The sequence below is a fragment of the Nannospalax galili genome, unplaced genomic scaffold (assembly GCF_000622305.1).
Source record: "Nannospalax galili isolate Female #2095 unplaced genomic scaffold, S.galili_v1.0 scaffold561, whole genome shotgun sequence".
Classification (NCBI taxonomy): domain Eukaryota; kingdom Metazoa; phylum Chordata; class Mammalia; order Rodentia; family Spalacidae; genus Nannospalax; species Nannospalax galili.
The window spans coordinates 606,038-625,394 of NW_008344825.1; the positions used below are offsets into that span (position 1 = coordinate 606,038).

A 19,357-nucleotide genomic window follows, 5' to 3' on the forward strand; every position below is an offset into this window, starting at 1 on the left:
CACCCAGGTGGCAACTCACTTCTTTGCCTTGTACTGGAGAATGATTTGGGGGTGAAAATTCTCAAGGAAGTCAGTTTATGTCCTCAAAACAGAAAACCCAATCAAGCATTGATTAATTTGAGACACTTGGAAAAAAAAATGCTATCAAGGCCTACAGCTGTAATCAATTTAATCAACATGCAAAGAGCCAAACTATGGTTTTCTTGATTAACAAAGCTGAATGTTAAACAGAGAAGAGTGACATTGTAGTGCCTTTAGCTAAAGCTGCGAATTGAGAATTTTCCCTAAATATTCAAAGTCATGCCAGGGTAAAGTGAAAACTCTCTCCTCCTCTATTTCATGCTATAAGCACAATGGGCACGGACATTTTGATTCTTGCCCTTGATATTTCATGTTAATAAAAGAGTTTCATCTAAGTGGTAGAAATGAATCATGACTTTAGCCTGCTCTAGTGAGGACACACAAAATCAACACTGGGTGCCACAGTAAAACCCGAGACAACTGTAGTTATTACTTGAAATTCCAGAGAAAGCCTCACTGTAGAGCCATCCTCTAGAACACCTGTAAAAGCCTTCCCAGGCAAGGCAGGCTAAACACTTCCTAACTCAGCCATCAGCAAATCAAGAGCAGAAAACTATAATTTTACTTAAACTTGAACTAGGGAACAATTGCCCTAAAATTAGAATACAAAATAAAAATCATCTAAACCTTCCTGTGAAACTTCAAAGAGCAGAGAGAGTAGGTGGGGTTTAATTTAATACTTTAATTTAGCTTTCTGGGCTTTTGTACAGATAACTACACGGCATCATTTTTATCATTAAGTGTGTCAGACCATCAGATGCCATCTTTATGTACTGATTTCCATTTTTCTTTTCAAAGTTTGGTTATAACTTTATTTTTAGTACTCAAATAAAACAATGATATGCTAAAAAGAAAGATTCTGTGGGTGAATGACAACTTACCCCCCCCAAACCATTGGCTAGTTGCACAAGAAAATAAAGAATTGATAAAGAGTTGGAGAAAGTTGTCAAGATGTTTAACTAAATGGATTTATTTTTCAGAAGTTGCATGGCATGGTAATTGTAACATTTCAGTGAATGAAAAATATTGGGATAGGATGCTGATCTGAGTGATAAATGGCCTTTTAAACATATATGATGGCAAAACACTACTTTTAAACATTTGGGAGGAAATAATCTTGTGGCATGGGCATGGACCATTCCTGTGAGTAAATTAGGCTTCCCAGGGAGGGTAATAATTCTCTCCAGTGACCAGGCTAGCCATAGGCATTGTAATTATTTAGTGTTACCACAGCAACTATTCAACTTTACTATGTCCTCTTACTCTACAGAAAGCTTACATGCAGAATTGTGAAAAGGAAGACACAGAGACACTGAAGTATGAGAAAGAGCACACAGACTGCACGAGACTGAGAGTTGCACTAATGATGCTTATTCATGAACTTTTTCACAGAGAAGTGCACAAATAATAATGTACAGTTCAGGAAATGACCCCAAAGTGAGCTGGGTCAAGGAAGGGGAGTTCCTCCAGTGACCTCAAAGTGAGCTGGGTCAAGGAGCAGTTCCTCCAGCTTCTGCAACTCATCCCCTTGAAGGCCGCTAGACAGAGACACTACAGACCAGTTTGCTTGTTGGGAACTGTGTCCAAACAGCATTATGTAGTATGCAGTCCTTAGCTATCCAGCTTCTTTTCTGAATATTACATTTGAAAAATTCTCCCATGCTTTTAAGTGTAATTAGTATTTTGTGTGAATATATCACAATTCATTTATCCCTTCTATTATAAAAAGTGGATTGTTTCCAGTTTGTGGCTGTTATGGGTGTATTTATGTGGGGTCAACTGGTTAGGGGTCTGTAGGTCAACTGACTGTAGACCAACATCAGAAAAGGCAAAGTTTATTTACAGTGCACGTGGGAGTCGCTCAGGAAGCATTACAGACCAACTTAACAAGGGAGGCATGTCTCAGGGATTCCACAGGAAAGCTTGGAAGGTATGTCAGGCTTCTGCTGTTAAGGGGAATGGCTGTGTCCACGAAGCTCCATCTGCCGGAAATTCTTTCTCACGGTGGATCAATGGCAACTAGGTTTTAGGGAGGCTCTGCTTTCGATTAGGGAGGTTAAAGCAAGATTTTGTTCTGTGTTTTCTGTAGCTCATATGTGTTCACTTTAAAATATCACTAATACCAGCTTAGGGATTGGAGTGGATCCTCACAGTTTATATATGACTTTGAATGCATACCTGTATGCCTTCTACTGGCCATGTATGAGGAAGCATAATTATCGGATAAAAGATTATGCTATGTTTAGTTTGTATAGATGCTGCCTAAACAGTTTTCCATAGCAGTCAGAGCAACTTATATCCCTTTTGCAGTGCGCCTGTATACCCCAGGCAGTATATTCACCCCTCAGCAGTGTATCTGTATCTCCCTGGCAGTGTATTCACAGCCCTTGGTAGGGTATTCATTCCTGCTGTAGGGTATTCCTATCTCCCCAACAGAGCACTCACACCCTTTGGCAGTATATCCACATCTCCCTTGGCAGTCTACGCATAGCCCCCACTGCAGTGGCAGGGTATTCACACTCGGTAGTATATGTATGCCCCCAAGCAGATCATTCATCTCCCCAGCAGTGCATTCACACACCTTGGCAGTGTATGCACACTCTGAAGCAGGGTCTTTCTGTTCCCCTCAGCAGTCTTGGTCATTCTTTTCTTTCAGTTTACCTCTTTTTTTTTTTTTTACTACTGATTTGTGCTTCTTTATATATAGTGGATAGGAGCCTTTGTATTCAAATATCTCCTAGTCTGTGCTGTGTCTTTTACCTTAGGTAGTGTCCTTCAATAAGTTCTTAATTTTAATATTGTATAGTTTGCCAATATTTTTCTCTATGGCTTGTGAAATCTGAGATCCACTTAAGGAGTTTTTTTCCACTCCAAGGTTATGGATCTACTCTTCAATGCTACCTTCTAGAAGTTCATTGTCTAATATGCTATCATAACGGTCATTAGCTATGAGTGACTGCTGGTGTTTGAAATCAGGTTCATTTCAATGGAGATGGGTTAGGTTTAAAAAAAAAAACACTGGATTTTAAGGACTTAATAGGTAAAAAACAGAATGTAAGATGTCTCATTAGAATTGTTTTGTTATTTATGAAAGGCTAACAAGGCAACAGAATGCAAGGGATTTCTTTCAACTCAGAACACACTGACAAAGAGCAGATATAGAAGTAAATGCTACCTGGACCCCACTTACCTACTAAAGCAGAGCCTCCTGGGTTGTACTCCTCCACCCTCTCCACCCCCAAAACACACCCAGGGTGGTCTCCTGGAAGGGGAGACATTTGACTTTTAATGCCGGCACATTCCAAGGAATTCCGTAAGCAAGACTTAATCAGACTCTACAATCATTTTCCATCAAAGTCCCGTCCTAACTCCCTATTTATGTTGGGATGTAAATCCTGACCCTGGCTCTTTGGACAGCCACTCCTTACAGAAAACATATAAATGCATATGTAAACAATCAGTTCTTATTTGACTGTGCCCAATTACTTTGCACATCCCTGTCCTCCCATTCCAACAATTGCATGTTTTAATGATATTACTTTGGATATAGTAAAAATCTATTTGCAGTATTTTGAGACTTCCCATGGCTCCGTCTCCTTCAAGAGCCAATTTCCGTCTCCACCCTCATGTGATGCTGAAGGCCGCCTTCAGCAACTGAGCCTCCCTGTGGCTGCTTTTGGAAGGGGCATTTTTCCTGAGAGAAGAGGCTCTCAGTGTGAGGCTGCCCTTCCTGGCTGCCCTTTTCTCCTGGATCCAGGTCCTACAAGTCTTTATTGCCTTGGAAGCCCTCCAATGACTTCAAATGATTTTCATATTTTATTTTGCTTTTCTGTTTGTTCTGAGAGGGAAGGTCAGTGTGAAACAACCAAGTCTGCCATCGCTAGAAGCAGAAATTATGGTAATGAATTCAAAGTTCTATCACACTCATCACTGAATGCTGTAGGATTCTGATCACAGATGACATGGAGAACTGAGACAGGCCATACAAAAGGGGCAGTCTTGATGTCACTTCAGTCAGGGTGTTGCAGAAGAGGGAGGAGGATGTTTAGGAGATATGAACAAAATATGAAGTCCAGGTTTAGGGCTAGGAACAGACTGAGACTCTCTGATTAAAGGAATAGTGGAATTTCTAATGCAGAGAAAACAAGCAGACTATGAATCATGTGCTAATTCTGATTGGTGATTTACCAGCAATGTCTGCCTTGGACAAAAGGTGGGACTAGCACATGAGTATGAATCATATTCCAGAAACAATATTCTAGTGACTGAATTATTGTGCAGAAAATGTATGACAGCATTAGACTTTGTAAATTAAACAATTTAGAATCATTAACTCCCTTTAAATCAGCTGTTGGTCAATATTAACACAGTGGATGATGTTTAATGGAAAACCAAAGAGCTCTATCTCCAGTTATGATGTGTTGAAGGTGGTGATAAAGGTCCTGTGACATGAGTATACTTTCCAAATTTGTAGAAGACAGTGGGCTGAGGGACAGAACACATAGTCATCTTTTCTTTTAGTGTTTGCCTATATGTATGTATGTACCATGTGTGTGTGTGTGCTGTGCCCACAGATGCCAGATTAGCATCAAATCCCTGACACTAGAGTTATAGACTGTTGTTAGCTACCATGTGAGTCCTTTGGAAGAGCAGTAAGTGCTCTTAACCACTGAACAATTGCTCCAGCCCATTACACAGTGATCTTAATAGTCAAGAAAAATAATTCAGATACTAATATTTAGTTGACAGTTATTTACCATGATCCTGTTTTGTGAAAGGTTCCAACAGAAAACACAATGGCAAGCAAAAGGAGTTCTTGTCTTCTTAAAGCTTGTAATATGAATAGTTAGACAAGCATCAATTAGGTAATCACATACAAATGAGGAAATGGTATGAAGTTAATGTTGCTATGCAAACACACGAACTTGAAGGCTCCTTACAGGGAGCAATGCTTGAGAGATAATACAATGGCTGAAAACATGTGAACTAGGCAAGGTGGGATGAAGGGTGGTAGGGCTCCTACGCAAGGAGCTTTGAGCAGAAGGAAGGAGGCCAGGGTGCATAGCACACAAACCTGCGGAAGAAAACGGGATGAAAAGTGCACCAGCAGGCCTGGGCCAACCCATTTAGCATTGCAGGCCAGTAAAGATTTTGGTTTCTATCCCTTGAGTAAAGGTTTTCATAAAGGGAACAGACTGGAGGTCTGTGTTTAGAAAGGCCACGCTGGCTGCTCCATGAGGAACAGCTCTGGTGAAAAGCATACACATGGAGACTCCTTACAAGTCTCCAACAACAATCCAGGGGAAAGACGGAAATAGTTTTAAATGACCAAAAGTGCAATGTAAGCCATTAGTTAAGATATGGGAATGAGAAATGCATATGTGACTCGAGGTGCATCATCACACACGGTGTCCTGGTCAAAGGCCGGCAGTCCACGTGGTGTGCATTGCATCTCCACTGTCTTTTCAACTGAGAGAACTCCAATGGGATAAACTCAAACGTTCCAAGACAGGTGATCAGGACTGTGCCAGGACCACAAATGACTGGAGTAGAAAACGCAAGAGATTGGAGGAGTGAATGGAAGAACTCAAAAGCACTATGAAGAATCTTTGGGGGTACTGTATGAAGGGTAACGATTCAACTTACTGTTCCAGAAAGAGAACTAGGATCTGTGTGGGGAAGTCAGAGAAGACGCTCATGCCAGCTCAGTGTCAAGGTTTCCCGGAGTTGGACTTGTCTGATAATGGAAGGGAATGTATTATGGTATACCAAGCCTGGTTCCCTGGCACAGATGTGCAGAGTTGAAAAGATGCTAGGTTCAATCATCTCTATAATCTCTTTAAACTTTCCATGATTCTTGGATTTCCTCAAACTGATTTTTCTTTCTATTACTAATCTACCATTGATATCATATCCCTACCACCACTATTCCTTTCTACCACATCACGAGACATCCATGCAAGGCCCCGTGTACAGTTCTTTACAGGTATTATCTCATTAACCCCTTACAGTAAACTAGGAAGTAGAGAGAACACTCCCATTTTTAGATAACTAAGTTGAGGCTTGGCTAGGTTAAATGATATCACAAGGATATAAACCCAGCCAGAAACTGTGTTTTAACCAGCGTGTTAAGCGCCTCTGAAAACCACTTGCTCTCTATGCCAATGTCAAGTAATAACTGATGCCATTTTTGTTTCTAGTTTATTGGCTAAGAAGTAGCTGGGCTGGTTGGCTGCACTCCAACCAGGAGAACTGTATGTGCCAACCAGATATGTGCCAGGGAGTCTGGAGATCCAGGAACATTTGGCAAATAGCATCAGTAACTACTGCAGACAATGAATATTCAAGGATGCCAGAAAATATGTGGACAGCCTTTACTAGACACAGTTCAAAACTGCTTCCATTAGCTTATTTCTTACACTAGCTCATTTACTTACCCCAAGTTAGAAGTATTAATGTCAAAAGAGGCAAATCTACAAACATGCTGAATTCTGGCAAGTCTTCACTGTATATGTAAAACATAATCTGAACTATTATCATCTAGGATTCAAACCCTGGGCATTGGATATTTGGGTTAGGTACAAGTATTTAGACAGTAAAATCTTCCTGCCTTTCAAGTTCTGCTGCATGTAATTATATAAAGCCACCACTGGCAAACGGAGAGAAGATGAGACACAACCCAAGGCTTACTTACATTAGGTTCTAAATGTTAAGACGTTGGAAATAAATACTATTTAAAAACAATAGAGAAAGGTTATTCTGAAAATTCTTGGCATTGCAAGTCCATTCTTATCAAATTAACTATGACTACGCTATTCATACCTCAAATTTATTTATATGAAAATATAAATTTCCTTAAAAGATTTTTTTTCTGGTGAATATTTGCAATAATACAAAATAAAAGAAGTAATCCATCTTGCTGTGCCTCTGAGTGCACCATTCAAATCTGACCTACTTTCACTAGCTACCCATGGGAAAATACAGTGGGTTTATTCACGAACACTCTAGAATTTCAACTACAAAACTAAAACCGACAGGAAAGCAAAGGAGGACAAGCCAGTGGTGGGGCATGCCACCGAAAATGACTGTCAGGAGAGTGTCCTGGGGCTGACACACCTGAAGAGGAACACACGGCTTTAGCACACTCAAAACAAATTAAAATTATGCTTGGAAAGAGAACTCAGGTTTGCAGACAGAAATCACAGGGAAGCCCATGCAAATGTCAGTTTAGGAAAGGCATGATTTTAAAAGCCCTGGACGCTTCCTGTAAGGACACTGCTGTGGTATTTTAGCCTGCACCTTTTCCTAATTTGAAAGCTACATATTTTAATAGACAATGGCTCAAAGCTTTCGTAAGGCCAAACTAGAAATATACTGATGATTTAAAAATGCAAGCCAAGTGCTTTATTATATTATACTACCAGTGTTATTGTAGTTTAAAAATATCATTAAATCAGCACAAACCCACACTTATCATTTCCTGCACATTTTTCACACCGAGCTCCTTCTGACTATGAGTAATCTGTTAATCTGCTCTTCGCCTCACAATCCGTCAAAGTGACAGACTCATTCCTTTTCTGATACATAAGATCTTCATTTACTGTATGCCTTGCCGCAACTTTCTTTTTTGCTAGTACTGGAATTTAGAAATCACAAATATAGAGACACCACATGGGTAGCTGTCCTCGCTTGTTTTCTACTTTCCGTTATTCCAGGAGGAGAGATCAAAGCATTTTGGGCTCCTTTCCAGACTGAAGGCCACTTTCAGTTTTAGTAAGTGTTATTAAAGAGGCTGGAGGAGAGCACATTGAAAAAATGAGGAGAGTACATTCGACTAATTCCAAACACTGACCACATGGAATGTTCTAATTCTAGTGGCCAATGAATAGATTCCTACTCCCAGTTTCAAACCTCTGTAAGAAAAGCATCAGCTAGTAGTTTTGGGGAGAATCACTGCCATAGAAGAAGAAGCTTCATTAGCATAAACACTACAGATTGATATCAACACTACGCTTTTGTTTAAGCTGAGATTTCCATTAAATCATGATGCTCAGCACCCTTGGGTCAAGTCCAACCTCAGCCCCTCCTCCCCATAGCCCACTACTACCACACAGGTAATACAAAATGGTAGCTTGTGGCTTGCCTGTTGTCCTTATAATGTTCTTTCCCCTGACTACCTAAAGGAGACATAACCAAGTAATTCTGGTTAGTAATTCTTGCTTAGCTCTGCTCTTCGGAGCTCAGTCCTTACATTAATTCTACTCAAGTCATTTATTAACAGCTCAAACAATGGAAAACCTTTCCTCTACCCCTATTTACTACGTACATGCCCCTCCTCCCACTACTTGGGCCCAACCTTTGGCTACTTTTCTTTCCATTTCCTAAGAACTGAAGAACAGGAGCTAGGGAGGTGGGGAGCTGGCTTAGCAACTAAACTGCTTGCAGTGCAAGCGGGAAGACCTGAGTTTGGATTCCTAGTACTCAAATAAAAAGCCAGGGGTGGTAGCTCATGCCTGGAATCCCAGCACTGGGAGGCAAAGACAGGTGGATCTAGCAAATCTGTGAGTTCCAGGTTCCGTGAGAGACCCGGACTCAAAAAGTGAGGTGGAGAGCTATAGACAAAGACACCTGATACGCACCTCTGGTCTCTATACCAGCATGCCTGTATGCCCATCTCATACACACACACACCCCCTACATTCTCACACACACAGCATACATGTGTACACTCACACTCTCACATATGAAAGAACTGAAAAACATGAGACTACATAAAATTTAGCTTTTCTATTATGTTCAGTAAGTGATAACAAAACGTCACCTGAAAATCACCATTTGGCTTCACTTGTGACTGATCTAGGTCTCTGTGGAATAACCTCAAACATCAAAATGAAAGAAGTTTGCAGCAAATTATGAGAACCAGTTCCTAGTAAGTCTGCTTCTTTCTCCCATGAATACACAACATCCCAAAGCATTTTCTTCCCCTGAGCACCAAACTGCACTTGATTTACCTTAAGGGATAGCAAGGGAGGTAAAGGCTTTTTAAAAGCAATGGGTAAGAAAGAGTCAATAGAACAATCATGTTTGTGTTAATTCAATCAAGTCAGTTAAAAGTTGCTTGCTTTTTGGCTTGGAACAGGCCAGACATCCGACTTGCACAGTATTTATTATACTGAGTAGGTTTTTACGTGTAATAAACATCATGATATGAAGCTATAAGCACTGGTAAACATAATGTATGCTAACGTGAAAATCTGTGTGTTTTAACTTTAATCAATTTCAAAATGTAATGTTTCTCATTAACAAGAGAAACAAAAAGAAATATGGGGAAGAAGCAGACAGCTGTAAGAAAAGGGAGCCCGTGAGCGGGTTTGGTGAGGCTCTCAAGCTCCCTGGGCTAGGCTTGCTCCACAGTCTTCTCTCCTCAGCACTGTTGCTAGCTCCTCAACACTGCCTGCATGGCACACAGGATGGGCCTGCCTCCGTCGGAAGGACACAGGTTCAGGGAGGGCATGTTCGAGTTGCATAGCTGGAGTGCAGGGCTAAATCATGCTTTAAATCACTTGCGCTGCTGGGGTTCCTTGTTTAAACAAGAAGCTCTTCCATATTGGATTAGAAAATGAAGGATGAGACAGTGAATGGGTATAGGGATAGGACTGGCTGTGGACACTCAACAATAATTATGATCTTCCATTTCTTGGGTCCATGTCATTTTCTTAGACCTCGGTCTACATTCACTCCTGACCTCCCCCTTCCACCTAGCAGAACGGAGATGAATGTTATAAACTAGAATTACCATTTAGGTTTGCTACAGGTTCTCATTACTCTAAAAGCAGAATCATTTAATTAAAAGCTGAAACTATACAACTGTTAGAATGGTAAATAATTACTTTAGTAATTAACTTCTTTACTCTGGACTGTGTGTCATAGGGTATTTGAGTTCACTATCTGGTTGGACAGTGATGAAAGAGCCCTGAGTAATGTCAGGAGCATCACACACTTCTAGAGATACCAAGATTCTTCAGCCTGCCAGTTCAGACACAGAGGCTTTGGGGAGGAGGGGAGAAGACATGCTCCATGCACATGGGCTTCTAAATTTTCAACTTTGGAAAACAGGACAATAACTGATATTTCCTAGGCTTAATGCATACAGTGCAACACTAGGCACCTTAGGTTAGGTGAATACTAAGTTCCGGTTGCCTAAGAGAGACCTAGTCTTAGTGAAGGTGACATCTCAGCTGATAGTAGTGATAGTGGAACTGTGTGGGGCTCAGGAAAGCAGGTCCAGGAAGAACAGTGAAGAGGGGGAAGATGAAGACATCTGGGGTAGGTAAGCAGAGGTGGGTTGCAAATCTTTTTCTGCGGTGGCTACGTAGGGCCTGGGATCTGAGCAAACTTGCTGAAGTTGATTGATCAGAACTGGGAAATGGGCTGGCTGCAAACATCAAAGGCAGAGGAGGAATGTGCTGGGCAGGGGACCACCAGCTGCCCACTCTGTTCATTCACATGATTCTGCTGGTGAACTGCTGGGTCCTTCATAACCCAAGGGGAAAGGTGGCCCCTTGATTGGGTTAAAAATGGCCAGTGGTGAAATGTAGGATGATTGTCAAGGAATTTGGTTTCTGGGAATTCTGTACCTGGGGCTTCCTCTGGGGCAGGACAGGGAGGCTAGAAAAGCCATTTGAGCCTGGCTTCTGCTCGGGATTGGAAAAAAGGGCCTATGTGCTTGAGAAGTCTGTTTTCATAGTGGAGCAGAGGTCTCAACACCTGTCTATGAGCAGGAGGGGCAGGAAGTCATTTGAATTAAGTGTGCCATCAACTCAGGTTCAGATTTTCACTTCTCTCTCTCAATACATAGCCATGTATGTGTCTATCTATATGCACATGTATGCAAATTTTTCTTTTTTCTTTCCCCATTTGCCTATCCAGACTTTTAGTAAATGCTCTCTACTTAAAAGCTTAAACTGAATGTTTACCAGATACTTTAGATTATGGATATCTTCTAAGGGGTAGTTAAAACAAATTCATGGAAAAGATTTCATTTATTGCAAGGAAGAACAGGGCCAGGGACCAGATGTCTTCAAGGAGGAAGAGAATTTGGAGAATTTGGATCTGTATGGGTTCTAGCTCAAGGTTCAATATACAGCAACACTGCTTGTATGTTGAGTTTCAATGATTTCAGCATGTATTTCTTGTGTGTTTACTAGGTGTAGCCCTGTTTGAGGAGATAAGGATTCAGTGAGAGAGGTAGACCCTAGTTCATGGGTGTGCATTTTAGCATTCTGAAGGGAGGGGGTATGTTTAGAAAACAAATAATAAATAATCTGTTAGGGAGAGCTGTGGTCATAACAAGAATGGTAATGACGTTCCATTAAAATTGTTGAAGTGATCAAAAGCTGGCTGGCACATTTCCTGTCTGAAGTTGACTGAAGATGATTTAGGGTGACTGCTAAGACCTACCCAAAGAAATGGTGGAGACGCTCGTGGCAGGAGGGCAGGAGCGTGGTGTGTAGGGTGGAACTCCAAGCAAACTTCTGGGGTAGGACAGAGCCTAGAGCATATGAGGCAAAGAGGGTCATGAGGTTTGGTGCTGAGTGAGCAAGGCACACAGTGGTATGAAATAGTTTGAGAAGTGGGATTAGCTTTGTGCTCTGTCTAGACAAAAGCTTCTTATAAAAGCACAAATCTATCTGGTTGTGAATAAAGCAAGAATCACTGTCCTTCTAATCTTCAGGAAAGAAATGGAAAATTCCTACAAGGTCATTGAAACAAAACCTAAGATTTAATTGATTAACATTCAGGACAGACTTCCACTTTGCATGATGTCTGTCTGTAATACTCTCCCTTCTCTCTCTCCCTCCCCAACTCAAATGTTGGTGGAGCGCCTGTCTTCAGCCAGATAACAACATGGGTCGGGGTGGGGGGGGCAGAGAAAAGAGACAGGAAGTGTGTCAGCTAGCTTTTGATCACTTCAACAAACACCTATGCTAACAATTTACAAAGAGAAAGGGTTTATTCGGCTTACAGTCTCGGAGGTCTCAAGTCAGTCCATGCTTGCTCACCTCTGGTTTTACGGGCCTGTGGCAGCAGTGTGTTATGGGGGCTGGGGGGAAGCATGTGGTACAGGAGCACATTCTCTTAATGATAGCCAGGAATCAAAGAGAATGAGAAGGGAGCATGGGTCCCAGTATCCTCTTCAAGGGCAAGCCCCAACTGGCCTACTTCCTCCAGCGAGGGCCCCACCTCCCACCGTTCCACTACCTCCCGTAGCAGTACAGATCTGGGCCAGGCCTTCCGGCACATGGCCCTTGAAGCTCTCAATATGGAAAATCAGGGCCCTCAAGCAAGCAGGTGTGACTTTGTGGTGCTGGGGTTATGAAATAAGAGGTACTCACATCTTTTTTCCCACCAAAGCTAATTAAGAGAAATGATAAAAATCCATCTCTGTATGAACACATCATTAAGACATAATGAAAAAATCCAGGAGAAAGAAAATCACAATATAGACCATCACAAGAGGGATGAGCTACTTATTTAGTTAATAAGGAGAGCGTCTGTCATACCTTTTTCTAAAGAAGGAATGAATATTAGTGAAAAATCCAACTTGTTTTAAAATGATACAAACCTAATCATTTGAGGAGGAACCTCAAACGTAAGTTTTGCATTGAATTTTTATTTATACGCCTTCTCTTTCTTGTGTTACAAGAAAACAAGCTGGAGCAGAAGAGAAGCCCATTAGGTTGAGTCCTGACAAAAGCTGAGAAAAGAAAAATGAAGGCGGTCTGAGTAGTGCGTGTAGGCTGTAATGACAGGCCTGCTTGCCTCCGTCAGGCTGGCTGAACCAGCAGGAACTGAGGTCATTGGTTATTAATCACTTGTCAGAGTCTGCAGGGCTTTATCAGATAATTAAAGTTATAAGTATGTTTGTATCACACAAACATGTGACAGAGCTGCACAGGATTTAGGCCCTAACATAATCTGCGTTGACATTTTAAAAAACTATGCATAGCGATAAATCACGAAGCAAACTTTACAGAATCATGCCATTTGCTGCTGCTTGGAGAGTCTAGAATTGTTTTTGATATTGTTTATTTCATAAACATTTAGAACCTTACAAAGCCTTTGACTCCAGTCCTTCCTGTCTCTACTTTTTCCAATGGGTTGTAGAATAGCAAGCATAATCACCATTTGAAATGAAAGACTGACACTCAACTCTAGCCATGTGAACAGACAACTGGAACACAATCACAGCTTATTTCATAAAATTCATTCCTGAGCAAAAATATCTTGTGCTGTTCTGAGGAATCTACATAAACTCACAAATGGATGTGCCTAAGGGATGGCTCTAAACCTGCAAACCAAGAGATGGCATTTTCAAATAAATGACCTGAGGCTGCAAGCAGCATCCATTTTGCTCTGTTTGGCAGAATGCAAGTTTACATGCTAGGAAACATTTCTCAACACGAATGAACTGTGAAATTGTTTCCTCCTACCCCACACAACTCTAAATTGTATTAGATTATGTTAGCCGTTTCTGGACTTTGTTGTAAAGGCTGTCAGTGCCCCAAGAGGCAGCATCGGTGGATTGGGAGGCAAGGGCCTCAGCATTTGAGATGCTGCCTAAATATCAGTTGATGTATTAGGAAAAAATAATGGGAAATACCACCCCCTGCCTAAGAATACATGGGCAAATGGCCCTGTTGCAAATCAAGACACGCCAGGGAGTGTGATGAGGTGAACCGTATACATTTCACTTCCTAGACTGTAATCTTCTCAGGAAAATGATCACCATTGCATCCCTCTTCAATCCAATGTCAAGCACTGCCCCAAGAGTCTAAGTGAATGATTTTACTGTGAAGAAAACAATATATGAATATATGCAGTGTTTTAGCTATTTCCAACCTAGAGCCAACTTTCCATCACCTGACTTTGCCTGCTCTGTGGATTGTATATTATCTAATATTAATCCTGTGCACACAAAATAAAGAGGCCAATTATGTTTCAGAAATGAAAATCTCTCCATAACAAAATGTAAATGAAGGACCTTGGGGACACTGGCTGTTCTGTTGTATTAATGAAGCTAATTGAAAGTTGACGCTAAATATGTGTATCTGTGCACATGAGTATATGTCATTTGAAAATCTGAGGTTCTCAGAAGCCTGGAGTAGCTGCAGCATTTCACCCACCTCCTCGTGGGTGCGCACGCACAGGCTTCACCTGCTTCTGCTGCCACGGCAGTGCTGTGACTATAATCACACTACCACCTGCTCTTCAGGTCCTGCTCCGAGTTGCCCTAAGTAGAACTTCCCATCTAGGATTCAGCTCAGCTGTTCCTGTATCCAGGACCCTGTATTTAGAGACTTAGCTTCTCACATGGTTTTCACAATAACTATCGGTATCCCTTGACTTTAAAGTTCTGCACTTTGAGATATAGAGCATAGGATATTACATAACAAGTAGGAATCTTAAGTAGAATCCTAGCTTTCAGTTGAAATTAAATGACATGTATTTCATGAGTCAATTTATCCCATTTTATATGATGATACATGCTGATCTTAGAATTTTATTATCTTCTGTATTTATGGCTTAATAATGCCTTCCCATCAACTCTCCAAGTTGCTGAGTTGATGAACCAGGAGCCAAGCAACATAAGCTACGGGTTTTCTGGAGTTATATAATAATTTTCTAAAAAACTTACTAGCAAATGAGGCTGATAACATTATTTTGGGCTTTAGAGTTTGTCTTTTGATTTCGCTATGAAGAACTGTAAATTACTCTGTCCTATGTGAACACGTAGCTGCATGTGGAGTACTCTGCTCTATTGCTGGATTTTCTTGTGTTCTATATTTTTGATACTCTTGTCTTTTGGAATCAACCTGTAAAATAGATATTTAAAGTCACATCCTATCCTATCTAAGTAATAACTCATTCAGTACTTAGGAAACATGTTTTCTATATAGTTTAGTGGACTAAAAACAAAGTGTGTAACCCTTTAGTAGACAGAGTGCGTCTCGTGAGAGTCACAGCATCCTAAGATTGGACTTGACCCCAGAGCGCGCATAACTAAAATTTTTCATACATCAGGATGTTTGGATTATTACATTTGGAAAGACTGAAAGACTTGTCTGGGCTCATATAGTAGATCAGTGTTTGGATAATGGTGAGAATTAGGCCATTTCTCCCTTTTCTGAAGCTAAGGTCCCACTGTTTAGCATATCTCATTCTCACTTGCTCAGACCACAAATTCTCAATTTGTTATTAATTTGGGCTAAAGTTGTATTTCCAGCTATTGTAAAAGTTTACACACACCACACACAGACACAGACACACACAGACACACACACACACACACACACAGAGAAAATGTAGATGATCTGCAAGATTCTAAGTGACACATTCACCTATCAAGAAATACATGTGATTTTAAAATACCCTTTTATATACCCTGAAATTCTAATCTCAATTTTAAACACCTTATTACTTATGATAGTGACAGTTCTCCGAAGATCAGATCAGTAGGTACACTGGCCAAGAACACTTAAAGACTTCTGATAAAGAACATTTATTAACCCATGTCATAAATATTCCCAGCTCTAATAAAAGTCCTTTACGCCTCATAGATTGTCTCCTGGGAGCCCTGTTAGTTTTCTATGCCTTGGCTTAAGACTCATGGGTGACAGAACCAGAAGTGGATACTTGGCCAAATCTAGGCAAATCACATTGAAAGAAGAGGCTGGAAAGTAGAAGCTGAGATTCAGACATACTCTGTTAGCCTCAGCATGTACTTTGAACTATAATATGTAAACTCAAGAGCTGTGAGACAGTCAATTTGAAATGAGAAGCAGAGAAAGCTGGTGTTTAGAAAAGAATGGGGCAGACAGGTGGATGCAAGCAGAGATGGAGAAGGACACTGCCCGGCTGCTTGCTGGCTTTCTAGTCCCTGCCTCCTCGAGGCTCACCTGTCCTTGGGTTCTAGGACACAGCCTGTATTCTCTTTGCCCTTTCTATTTCTCCCTTCCTGGCTCTCTAAATACTAGCCAAGTCGTCTTTATTACAAGTCAACAGAGTCTTGATTCAAATATCAGGTAAAAGAAACCACACTCTAGGAGCTGGGGCTACAGTGCTCTCCTTGGTTTTAGTCTGTTCCACAGGACAACTCATAGTATGGCTTAAACTGCTTTATAATGAGATGCATTTCTGTAACTCAGACTGTGAATTAAGCTCGAGATTGAATGACTTTCCATAAATTCCTAGTGTCCAACAAACTAATAAAATAATATTGATTCATATGAACAAAGTAGCTTGTATAGATACTTATCAGAAAGCAGCAGTATTTTATTTTAATATTTTATTTATTTATTTTTTATGTGTATGTGTGTATTGCCTGCATGTAGGTAAGTGCATCCATGTCGTGCAATGCCCATGGAGGACAGAAGAGGCTGTTGGATCCCCTGGAACTAGAGTTACAGACAGTTGTTAGCTGCCATGTGGGTCCTGGGATTCAAACCCGGGTCTTCTGCAAGAACTGCCAGTATTTTTAACTGCTGAGCCATTTCTCCAGCCCCAGCAGCAGTATTTTAATACTATGTGCATTCTGTTTGTTTTCTGAGACAGGGTCTTATTCTGTAGCCCAGGCTAGCCTGGAACCCACTATGCAGTCCAGAGTGCCCCCAACCTTGCAGCAATCCTCCTGTTTTAACCTCTCAAGCACTGGCTACTATATGTGTTTTTAAAGCTCAAATTCAGATGTATTTATTCCTGATAAGTCCAAAATTACATTGACAAGTAACTCAGCCAGTAATATATTTAAAATAATAGAATAAAAAAAATTGTTATTTTTATTTTATGTGTATGCATGTATTGCCTGCATGTAGGTAAGTGCACCCGTGTCATGCAATGCCTGCGGAGGTCAGAAGAGGCTGTCGGATCCCCTGGGACTGGAGTTACGGACAGTTGTTAGCTGCCATGTGGGTGCTGGGATTCGAACCCGAGTCTTCTGCAAGAACAACCAGTGATCTTAACCGCTGAGCCATCTCTCCAGCCCCCAAACAGAATAATTTTGAGATTATAAACTTTTGAACTTAATTATAATCATTTGAGCAAATTATAAACATTTAAACTTAAATAAGGTATCCTGATAGATTTAAAGACATAAAATAATTATGTACCAGACATCAAACAGCTATTAAAATGAAAATTTATGAAAATGAGGAAGTTAATGCTCATAAAGCGATTACCATGTGCAAAGAACTATGTTAGTTACTTTGAACTTCCTCAAAATACTATGAAGTAATTATTATGCCTGAATCTCCGTGAGTTAAATGACGTGTTCAAAGTCTCACAGCCAGGAATTTGAACATAGGTAAATTTTTACTACTACTGCACAGTTTGAAAAGAAAAGTGGATGAGAGCCAAGCATGGTGGCACACACTTCTAGCCCTGTCATTTGGAAGCCAGAGGCAGTTGGATCTCTGTGAAATGGAGGCCAGCCTGGTCTATGTAGTGAGTTTCAGGCCAGCTTGGGGCTACAGGTGAGACCCTATCTTAAAAAGAAAAAAAGAAGAAAAAAGTGGATCAATTAAGACTTCAAAAGAAAATAAACTCTAGAAGGCTCTTAAATTTCATGAAACCAAGAATGCTATATAATCTTCTAAGTAAAAAATTTTAAATCACAATCATGTAGGTTACTGATGATTCTTACCGAGGGTTAGATGGAGAAGGCGGATTCATTTCTTTCTGATAGTGACGACCCTGGTTGACAGGCTACAAGAGACAAAACATTTGTGAGCTAGTATTCAGCACAATGATCTTTACATATGTTTTCACACAATTTCTCAACACTATAATTTTGCTTGTGAGATTCAATCTATTAGAAAGGAACGGATTTGTTTTCAGAATAGGCCAAGGTTCTTGAGAGACCCAGCACACCACAGTACTATCAACAATGAAATGCAGGTTATTTTAATGGCCTCTGATAGGGCTCAATAACATCCACAATATAATTAAAGGTCATGTGTCAGAATTCTCTTTGTAGAATTTTTATGCTGTTAGCATTGGTTGATATTCCCAGATAAAGCAAAAATAAAACAAGGTATCTTGAGGAACAAATACTGTACTGCATAAGCATAACCCAGAGCTCCAGAACACGCATTAATGTTTCGGTTTAAGTCCATAGGGATCACCTCTGCTGTCATTAATGAGAATTATACAAGTAAATCTTAGGTTAAGGGGGTCATTTTCCCCAAGTGCATAGAACAGCTTTAAGCATGGATTGAAGTAAGCTGAGAAAGTGATGCCGACACCTGACAAAAATGTGAAATCTCAAATCTTCCCTCCGCAAAAAACCTTTCATCTACTGTTTGAAGTATAGTTAAAAACTACATCATGTGAATGCTTAAACACTTGAGTTAATGGAACCCAATCTTCTCCCTCTGATCTACAAAGGCTCCTCACCTACAGTAATGGGACCCACAGTGCTGACCCCAACCAAGGCAAACTACGGCTATGGTGGTTGCACACTCAAGTTCCTTACTCCCCACATAGTCTTTATTTAACCAGTCCTAAAATATTAAAGACACAGGTGATGGGAAGTCTTCAGAGCAAGCTGTCTTCCTCTATAAATAATCTCTTGGAAGGATTCCTTTAATTTATAACAAACACCCCACCTGATAATCACAGTCACTTAGCCTGACTACCTGTGATGTGCTAGGAATTTAAATGTTAGCAGATACTTTGGTAATTGAACCAGTATCAATGCATCAGCATTTCAGTAATAAGAAACAACAGCTGGGAGGAGAGCGGAGGGAAACATGTCATAAGGCATATTTGATCTCACTGGAGAAATAAGACTTTCAGCAATTTGCAAGTGAAATTTGGTTTTGTGATTTAGGCTTTATTATTTCGTAGCAAAAGATAAATTAGCAAGCAAAAGGCCTAACAGGTTGCTTCCCTGGATCAACTCACACCATATAGAAATACTCCTGATAATATGTTCATTGGTATTCGCTCAGTATTTCAGCAGCACCGAGGCCTCCAGTGAATGGATTTCGGCCTATTTATTTTCAGAGGCATTTCCATAACTTTCTGAGTATTACAATCCTCATATTCAGCAAATGTCCATCCTTTAATTTTAGATCATGAATTCTATTTATACTCATCCCAAGTTCCTTTTCTAAATGACTTCTTCCAACCTTCTAGAAAGTACTTGTGTTTGTGACTCAGCTCCCACTTTGGACTACACAGATGGGTCCCTTTCTACCTTTGTGCATGTTTCTAT

The 19,357-nt window shown here is 40.6% G+C and overlaps 1 protein-coding gene across 12 annotated transcripts in view; it reads right to left on the minus strand.

Annotated features, from left to right (window-relative positions):
• The window catches only part of CUNH3orf67 (chromosome unknown C3orf67 homolog), a 273,967-nt gene that overhangs the window by 39,121 nt on the left and 215,489 nt on the right, over window positions 1-19,357 (minus strand). For all 12 annotated transcript variants that reach the window (XM_029567378.1, XM_029567377.1, XM_029567376.1 and 9 more), the window contains one exon: window positions 17,783-17,844. In XM_029567378.1, the coding sequence (XP_029423238.1) occupies window positions 17,783-17,844 (62 nt within the window). The remainder of the gene's footprint in view (window positions 1-17,782; window positions 17,845-19,357) is intronic.